General features: G+C 35.4%; 1 protein-coding gene across 1 annotated transcript; it reads right to left on the minus strand.

Annotated features, from left to right (window-relative positions):
- Positions 1-2,778: 2,778 nt before the first annotated feature.
- LOC122580378 (geranylgeranyl transferase type-2 subunit alpha 1-like) lies at positions 2,779-9,630 on the minus strand. The gene is made up of 8 exons (XM_043752649.1): positions 9,438-9,630; positions 9,176-9,344; positions 8,764-8,924; positions 8,584-8,688; positions 6,723-7,481; positions 6,050-6,239; positions 4,362-4,548; positions 2,779-3,376 (listed from the first exon to the last, which is right to left on the minus strand). Exons 1-8 carry the CDS (start codon positions 9,557-9,559, stop codon positions 2,988-2,990), a joined length of 2,082 nt encoding a protein of 693 aa, XP_043608584.1. The 5' UTR covers positions 9,560-9,630; the 3' UTR covers positions 2,779-2,987.
- Between the last annotated feature and the right edge of the window lie 823 nt (positions 9,631-10,453).

Below are 10,453 nucleotides of genomic sequence, written 5' to 3' on the forward strand. Positions count from 1 at the left end.
CTAAACCCTTTAACAATATAGTTAACCAAATTATATTAAAAACTAACATTAATATTATTTAATAAATTCGTTACACAAATACAATTAAAAACTAACACAGATATTAATTAAAAGTCACAATCCCAACCATACTTCTCGGCAATAGCTCGCTTTCGATTGAGGATTCATTCCAACATTGCCCCCGTGGCTCGATGATGTGATTTGTTGAAAAACTTGTAATCTTCATTTTCTTGCTTCGTGTTGATTAGTTTGTTTTTTTTCTCTTTTTCTTCAATGTATTTTTCATAGGCTTGTTGATGCAACAATGCGTTCTCGTCTAACATTTAAGCTTTCTTTGCCGTGTACTCTTGAACAAAATCGTTGACACTTGACTTGGATGACGATTCACCAACGGGTTTTTTTCCTTTTCTTGATCGGTTATTAATGGGAGGCGATGGGTCTTCATTAAGATTCGGTAAAATTGGGTCATCATTGCTAGCCGACTCATATTGGCCCGAGTCGGTTGACTTCCTTCGCTTCTCATGGTTTGAAAGTTCATCTTGGACGTTTCTTTGTTCCAACCACTTAGCATGTTTTTTGACCACCTCCCAAGCACGAACATGAGTAAAATCTTTGCCACATCTTTTCTTATACAACTCGCACGCGTTGTTGAAGACATCAAGATCGTTACAACCGCTTTGCCATAGACGTGTCTACAATTATAACAAAAAAAACAACTTTAACTTTAATAATTAAACAACTTAAACAATCCAAGAATATTACAAATCCTTAAACATTAAACAAATTTAACAATCCAAGAATATTACAATTAGAAACAACAAAATCAAATCAAATTATACCGTTTGGTGGTGTAATCCGTTAAACAAACCCAATGCCGCATTCAATTCCCTCCATTTTGTTGTTAGCGAATAATGGGTTCGGTTTTCATTTCCCATGGTTTTGTTGAAATGTTCTGAAACCCTTCTCCAAAAAGAACTAGCACTTTGTTCATTCCCGACTTGTTTACATGTGGAGATTTGAATCCACGTTTGCGCCAAAGCTTCCTCCTCACTCGCCGACCAAGTTTGTTTCGGGGCTCTATTTTTGTATCTTCGCTTTGGGACACCAACGTCTTGTTCTTGAACGTCATTGTCTACAATTCGAAAATACATGAATCAAACACAATATCTATATATCTATTTCGAAAACAAATCGGCTATTTTGTTGTTAAACATATCTATATATCTATTTCGAAAACATATATCTATATCTATATCTATATCTAGCTAAACATATCTATATATCTATTTCGAAAAACATGAATCGAAACATGATTCATGAATCAAACCTATCAAAACAGAAACTAGTACATGAATCCATATCAAAACAGAATCCATATCAAAACATGAATCCATATCGAAAATACATGAATCCATATCAAAACAGAAACTATATCTATATCTATCAATTCAGCATTATCTATTCTATATCTATTCATATCAAAGCTAGTACGAGGACGACTTGTAATCAAACCTATATCGAAAAACAGTAATCAAACCTATATCAAAAAACATGAATCAAACCTATATCTATATCTAGCTAAACATATGTATTCATATCAAATTCCAGAGTGTATCAAATTCGGCATTATCTATATCTATATCTATTCATTCGAAAAACAGAAAATACAAACTATATCTATATCTATCAATTCGAAAAACAATCCAACGATCAAAAACAGAAACTATATCTATATTTATCAATTCGAAAAACAGAAAGTATACCTTGTGGCTGCTCCATTTGCGTTTCGGGCATGGTGTTTTGATCGTATTCCATTTGAATAAGATTGATTTGGTTGAACCAATTCGTCAAACCACTCAAACTCATTTGCACTGGGGACGGAGTCGACACCATTAAGAAAATAAGATTGATTTGGTTGAGAAATAGAATGTCGTGGTAGAGGGGAAATTGGTTCGGGTTGATAGTATTGTTGCGAGGTCGACCCACTCGCATGAAATGGATCAACTGGTACTTGATGTTGTTGTTGTCGCATCGTTTGTTTTGGCAGCCGATATTGTTGTCGAGCGGGTGGTTGTTGATGGCCTGCTAGACCGGTGTTGTTTCGATTAGCCCATCCACGACCTTGCATCATTGTATTTGTGTTTTTCATTTTAGGATCCATGATTTGTTGGCTAAGATATGGTGTATATATGTTTGTGTGATGTAAATATAGCTGTGTTTGTATATATATAACAATGGGGGAGTGTAAATTTCTGGGTCAAAAAGAAACCTCCGACTTTGAAAATTTGACACATTTGGTCCCTGTAACGGTCACTTGCAGGTTTGAATTATTTTCGTTTTTAGCCCCTCAACGGTCACATTTGGTCCCCTCCGCTCCAACCTTCAGCGAGCTTTGATCTCGCTCTCCCTCCATCTCGCTCCAACTCGTTGCAGTGGTAGCCGAAGCTCGCCATCTCCCTTCCATCTTGCAATGAGCTCGCGCTCGGCTCCCTCCCCCCTAATTTATCAAAAGGCCTGCAACTTTTAAACTTCAATTTCAGCGGTCTAAGTTTTATGCTATGCATGATTTTATCTTTAATCTTCTTATTTACTGTCCAGAAGTTAGCACAGTTGTGGTTTCGGCTGGGAAGGTACAGGGTCTATGATATTTAAAATTAAGAACATCAAAGCGAAGTATCTAACAAATCAAAAAACAAGATTTTTAAAGAATATGAAAATGAAATGCACTTGACTCTACAAACTTACAAAGCGTACCAACTTCAAGGTACAAGACTAAAATGAGCAAAGCCGAAAGTGTGTTCAACATGATTTGAGGTTATGGTTCAAGTTACAGGTTAACTAATTATAAGCCTCTAAGGCTAACAAATACATTTTAAAGATATAAATTGATTCCGGAGAAAATGAAGATGGTATCTATAAATTATAATTTACATGACTATGCAGAGTACATGTAAGTTGGACAATGTAAACAAATTTAGGAGTACTAACTACTTCAATTCTTCATCATCAAGCCATTTAAGTCCAGGGAACAATTTAACCAGAAACGACAAAAACCTTTCATCAGCAGCAGCATTCCCCACAATATTTAGCTGCATCAAACTTAGACCTCCAAAAATCGAATAAGCTTCCCAAAAGTTGACCACTTTGGCATCACCATTAACAAATTCTTCAAATTTTTTATCATATGCGAGTGTATGTGACAAGGGAGATGAACACAGATACCTTCTTGTATCCACAGTGTGTGCACCAATTTCGTTGTGGGATATATCCAACGCTTTCAGTGACTTCAATAATCTCAAAGGGTTTAATGCTGCGAAACTGCCGAGTTTATTGTGACTAAGGTTTAAGCATGAGAGAAGTTGCAGAGCCTCCAATCCTGTGAAGAAATTACAGATATTATGTGTTTTATCCTTCTAAAGTTAATGCATTAAAGAAGACAAAGGTGAAACATGCTACATAAGTATAGTTTACATTTTCACAACACAATACTAAAATCAGAAAGGTCAAACATGTCAACGGGTAAACGATGAGGTTTTGTTCGGGTCACAGGGGATGGCAAGTGTTTTTGACTTAGATGTACACAACGTAATAGGGGACCCCTAATAGGGGTATCCTCCGTGACTGTTTCCGACCATTCCCCAACACAATACTAAAATTAGCACTTTCAAACATATAAACGGGTAACGATGAGGTTTTCCCTGTTCGTGTTACCTTATTTCAGCAACCACCATACCTTTTTACTCAAATGATTTAGAAGGTTTTATGCACTAAAGATATACATTGGGTGGTTTCGACCATAGCCTTTTTCGCCAACTTCTAAATCTTTTACACCTCTTTCAGTCGTTAGATATAAAACATAACTTAAATGACTCAGTCTCAGGTTGAATGGATTAAATTGCCACCTTTACCAAAAGCATGGGTCCCATTCCCTTGAACATTTGAGTTTGATACAATTAGACCATCCAACTTGTGAATCCTTTTCAGGTGATGTGACAATGTGAGGAAATTTAACAGCAGGGAACAAAAATGAGGCTGTTGGTCCTGGACTCCTGGTTACTTATTTAGAAAAATATACATATGGAGCACACAAAGTGGTAGTAAAAAAGCTTTGATAGGGACAACATTTTATACCGCATGTCATATCCAAACCTAGAGGGGGCAAACTGAGCAATTTACCGAGGTTAAATAAGAAGTCAAAATGGATTCAGGTCTAAAGAATTTTTTCTAGTGCAAATTGAATGGGACATGTGAAGTTGAGCTGAAAAGATTATTTTTTGTCTAATGTAAAATATAGCAATTGTTAAATAAATTTAAAGAGATGTCAAGTATACATGTGAGAATTAACAAATACAGTGTTTTACCTTCAATAGAATGAAGTTGGTTGTGGCTAAGATCAAGACTTTGCACCCATAATAACCGCTCAAAGGATCCAATTTGTGACAATGATAGAGAATTCAATCTTAAGCACATGGAGCCAGTGATTTTTGTAGAAGTTGACTCTTTATACTGCCAGCAGTATCTTAGCAAAGAATCCTTGCTCGAAGTCACCTGTAACATCACAGCCATCAGAGTGCAAAAGTGTAAAACTGTATTACTTGTACTTGCAACTAGTTGAATCAGCGGTGGGAAATGACCAGGCCAGCAAAATGGATCAAAACAATCTAGTATAAATCCTCGACAAAAGAGCCAATGCCAGGTTGGACGAACCTGCAAACTCTTTATCCGTTTCTTAAGTTCTAAAATAACCATTGTGTCAGATATAATTATGGAAGTAATAGGGATATTTGAAACTAAAGCAATTTTGGAGGTTTTATATAGGGATTATGGCACCGGAATGTAACCAACTATGACTCAATGGTTATGTAATGTAGTGACCTTTCAAATTGGCTATCTAATGTAAGTAACTTCCATTTTTGTTCTTTTAAAGTATCCTACCGGGTAACATCCTATTTGTAACCAGTAATGTCACATTGGATGTAAGAAAGAATAGAGATTAAGGCACTGGAGTGTAACCAACTATGAGTGAATGGTCATGTAATGTAGTAACCTACGAAAGTGTTAAAATTGATGTAAGAACCTCTCTGTTTTGTTCACTCGATGTATCCTACCGGGTTACTCTGATGACTTTATACTCTAGTCATCTTCACCGGCTAATTTCCGGCACTATCTTCGGTAACAACAATTTTTTCGGAGAGCAAATGTGAAATTGTAACTAAATGTTTAACTTCAATCCCAAACACAAATCAACACTAGATATAGATAGATGCACAAATCAACACGATTCAATAATAATCATACTCAAACCCTAATCCCCAAATCGGATTGTGTTATGATCACCCCATCATCGTTAACCATAAAGATCCGGCCATCCTATCCCCACCACAATCAAGATCCAACAACTTTGGTTTACATTGGGGTAAAAGGGGGAATTTTGACAGAGAATGACAACCGTGATTTTCTGGGTGGCGGCTGACATTTGTTTATTTTATTGGTGGCAATCAGCGGTGGCACGTGTCCGGACTTGGAGACGGTGAAGAGATGACCACACCTCTTGAATGGAAGAAAAAATGAGACCGAGACCACCTACTACAACCTTGTCAGAGTCTAAGACCATCCACCATTGACCATCCATTTCGTCAGAATTCATAACCCACAACCGTAACCATGACCGTACAACATGTCAACCGGTACATGAAAAGTACAAAAATGAGAGGTTCTTACATCAGATAGCCAGTTTTAAAGATCACTGCATAACATAACCATTCAGTCATAGTTGGTTACACTCTAGTGCCATAATCCCTTTTATGTATTAAGATAACAGATATATGATACCTTTAACCCCACTTCACCCAATTGGCCCGTATCCTTTTCACCTTTTCAGTATAATGTTTTATGTTGACCACTTGACCCATTAATCATTAGAGATCAAACATAAAATATCAAGATAGAATGCCACCTCTAGGTTAAAACTGAGAATCTAGACTTAACTGTTAACCATGCAAAGATGTTACTCCCATCCAAAAAAGATAACACATGATAAAAAAGCTACCTGTTTTAAGAAAACCAAGCTGTGCTCATCCTTGTAATATTGATGATGTGGCGGGTCCAACTTCATCAATTCAGAATATAGTTGCAAAACTTCCTCTACATGAGACATATTTGGAGTATTGGTTGACACCATATCATCATATGCCATCAATAATCTTGCAAGTGTAAGCTTCCCAATTTTGCTATCAAAACTACAGTAACATAGAAAGAAAACAAAAATAATAATATATTCAAGTGGACATAGACCATAAGCATTTCAGATTATTGACATGTTCGAGTATACTATATAACTTAAGGGAAATATGGGTTATATAATAATAACCCTATAACGAACAGCTTCAAAAGAAACTGATACAAGTGCTTTAAACAGATCAGTAGTCACCCTAACTGTATTCAAATGTGTACAGCCAAGCAAACCACTTTATTAAAAGAAATAGATTAGATTTATGAAAGAAAAAAAAAATTACTGTTTTAAGACAGCAAACTTTCCAAGCATTTTAAATTAAAACTTATTTATAAAAACATTTATTAAATGGACAAAAAGTGTATCAAACTTTCAGGTAAATGCAGCCGGGGCCCTATTGGCCTGCACTAACTTACCTGCTAACCAATACCCAACCCACCACCCAGCCCATTTTGCCACCTTTACAGATAACCAAAAAGGTTAAGCATACCAATCATCCCATGTCAATAGTTCTCGATATTGATCTATTTCAGCAGTAATCATTTCTAATTTCCAGTTTGATGATGCGAAATGCTCATTACCGATCAAATTCAACTCAAAATATGAATCAATCAACCCCATCCTGTTCAAGTTTGAATCAACTGTACAGAAACTTTCATCTGTCAATAATATCTTTCCTAAACTCTGTTCCTCAGCACGTGGCAGATCATGGCATACAGAAACTGTAAATGCAAAAGACCAAGGCTGGCTACATGGAATACCACTTAAGGAAGTTATCTCTTGAGAATCTTTTGAGTTAACTTTCACTTCAAAGATCTTTGAGTTAGGTTCCTCGTAAGGAATACTCAGATGTGCCACCCAAGCTTGACCACATCCAAATATATTTGAAGAAAGTGGACTCCAAGTAATATCCTTGCATATTTCATTCTCAATTTCAACACTAACCGCATGTGAACTTACACCTTCAACTGGTTCATTAAAATAAAGAATGACAGAAAAGGACAAAGCATGCGCCTCTACATTTATCGGTGTATTTATCTCGGAACCATGAGGAGGCCATGAAGAAGCTAAAAGAGGCATGCCCACTTTGACAGTTTGATCAAGAAGCCAAAGATGATAGAACCACCCACTCTGATCATCTGGGTCGGTAAATACTGCATTTCGTACAAACTCATACTCCTTCGAAAGAAAGTTCTCCTTAGGAGAATATCCTTCGGCCTTTTTCTCCAGTAGACGAGTTAAGAGAACACTGAAAAAGTCGTTGAGTTAGTAGACATGAAGATATTACATAATATAAATAGAATATACATATTCCACCTGAATGAAAAAAAGTGCACCTAACCAATACAAAGATGAGTTCACAATGTAAAAGACATGTCATATACTCCAATATGACATGGTTCTTGTCTTCTTGAGAATGCAAACTAATATTCTTTTATGGGCTGAACCTTAAAGCAACAGGTTAAGATTACTTCTTAAGTTCAAAAGTCACAGTTTCCTGTTGCGGAAGCATACAAATACAAGTATATAACTTCTACGTATAATAAGAAGAGTTATCGTGTCAGCTAGAAGAGTCAATATACACAGGTTGTGTTAAAAGGGTTCGAATTTTATACAGGGAAAAAGGAGTGGGATGGGTTGACGGTGAACACTTATTGTTCAAATTTAATCTCATGAAAGAAAGAACCAACACAAAAGTGTAGTTAAGCTTGCCTACACCACTAGACTGTGGTGTAAATTGTATAACCATTAAGGATACCATTTTTTTTGGCCACATTAAAGCTAGATAATCAGTGACTTGAGTACAGAATAAATTTGTACAGCAAAACTATACAACCACTTACCAATTAGATGCCTAGTCAGGTTTCATACATATATGATCAACGATATGGTTTCTCTAAGGAAAGACCTACAGGGAACTACATAATAAACTAACTGTCTTAGATGAATTTCATAATTGATGCCATTACTGGTACAGTGAAATTTACTTTCTTAGCCTATTTAATAGTTAGCCACCACAGTATACTCCTAATCCAATAGAGATATAAGCACCATTCAGTCACTTGGGATAGATTCAAATATGAGGAAATCCTTAATCGGCTAAATCAACCAAAACAAGGGTTAAATACATGTATTTGCTCGGGCATCATTCAATAAAGTTGCACTTGAATATAGCTGTTTTACCAGTCAAAGCAAGCATAACTATTTCATCCCAAAAACTATCATAGATATTACAATCATTTGACTGCACAGATAACCTAAACTATGCTTGTAAGCGCGACAAGCAATCAAAAAACAATGAACAATGTGGCTACCTGAAACCCAATAACTTGATAAAAAAAGAAGCCTACCTACGATTATGCCAAGCAGAATAATTACTGAAGTTATCTTCAATCATATCCGTTGTAAATTGTAGCTCCTTCTCATCCGGTATATTCTTCAAATCCGCTATGAACCTGAAGATTGCATAACAAATGAGATCCATTAGATTAAATAACTCCCCCGTTAAACATATTACCATACACACACACCTCCGGTAATTCCAAGCATGAAAATTGCGAGAGTCTTGCTTCTGAAACAGATTTAAAAGCCCCAATTCCCGCTCTGTTGAAGTATTCCCTTTGCTTAGCACCCATTTTCGGTGATCCCAAGCTCCGTAAGACTTGAAATTCTTCCTCAATGCACTTTCCACCTACATATACAATCAAAACTTTACCACGTTATCCGAAACCAAATTTGCAGTATTTCATTTTCATAACGTAGTTTTGATCTCGAAGAATATCTTTAAGTAAAATCTGCCTTAAAACACCTTACATCTCGTTACAAGCTACGACCTAAGTTTACATGTTAAAGCTAGTAACTTTTTAATCAAAATGTATATATATGTGTGTGTGTGCATATAATTATGCATCAGAAAGAAGAAAAGGTCAAAGGGGGACTTACAACTTGCAATTCTTGATCGATAATCGATTTAATGCGATCGGGGGGAGCCTCGTTATCTGATTGATTGATATTATGTAGGAATGCCAGTTTACGAAAATTCCAAGCGGTCATAAACTCGGGATTTGCTTCAATAAGTTTAGCATTGATTTCTAAGGCTTCTTTAGAGTAACTACAATCAATTAATATATATACACAGATGAGATCAATTAGATTACTTTTTGTAAAAATATAAATAAATGGGATTGGAAGGATAGGTAGATACTTATGGTTGTGATGGAAATGAAGGGATTGGGATTGTAAAGATCGAAGCTTGGAAGCTTTGAGAGCCGATGCTTGTTCTTCTTCGGGTGATTTTGATGATGTTTTCCGAGGTCTTCCATGCATCTTTCCTTTCTGTTGATGTTGACAGACGGACTTCCGGGGGTTATTCAGAGATTAGAGATGTGCCGGGTTTTAGGTTTGTCCATTTTATATATGTCTCGTATAGTAGGAGTAGATGGATACGCATAGAAACATACGACGACTATACGAGTACTTAAGGGTTAAGATTGTTAATTACTTTAATTTTGATTTACTTAGCAGGGGGTGTTTGGCTGGATTTGAATTAAAAAATAATGGAATCGTGGTTGAGAATAAAATTGTAAAAATAAAAAGAACGGGACTAAAAAATAGAAACTGATATTTTTGTTTCATACAATAAAAAAATATATCTAAGAAAAATGATTCTTCTCTACTCTATAATTATACTAATTATAATTGAATGGCATGAAAATGTGATAAATTAACTCTACTCTCTTTTTGTTTTTCACTGTTATGAAATCATTATTATGTGGCTATCCATATTCGTAACCCCTAAGTCTTTTATTATATCATTATGATTGTACTTATTGTATAGACTCTTATAGTCTTCTCATTGTAACTAAAAAGATCAATGAAAGAATTATTTTCATCTCTATTCTCTTATGTCTATTCTCTTTATTGTTCATTCTATAATCCTTGTATGTCATGTTATACTTTGCTATTAGGTCGTTGTTTCACAACATTCACAATATTATTTTATTTTTTTGTCGGTTTTTTTCATAGCTTTATAATTTAAAATTGTTTTTTTTTCGTATTTATAAAATGTTGACTTTGCTTTACACATTCAATATCCTCGTATTCTTTCAAACTAATACATTGTTTCAGTATATAGCATGTATTCAACGACCCAAAAACATTTATGTGCACATATGAAATGAAAGTTGACATCAAAAGCTAAAAAAGATATTTAGCAATGAA

Source organism: Erigeron canadensis, chromosome 8 (assembly GCF_010389155.1).
Source record: "Erigeron canadensis isolate Cc75 chromosome 8, C_canadensis_v1, whole genome shotgun sequence".
Taxonomy (NCBI): Eukaryota; Viridiplantae; Streptophyta; class Magnoliopsida; order Asterales; family Asteraceae; genus Erigeron; species Erigeron canadensis.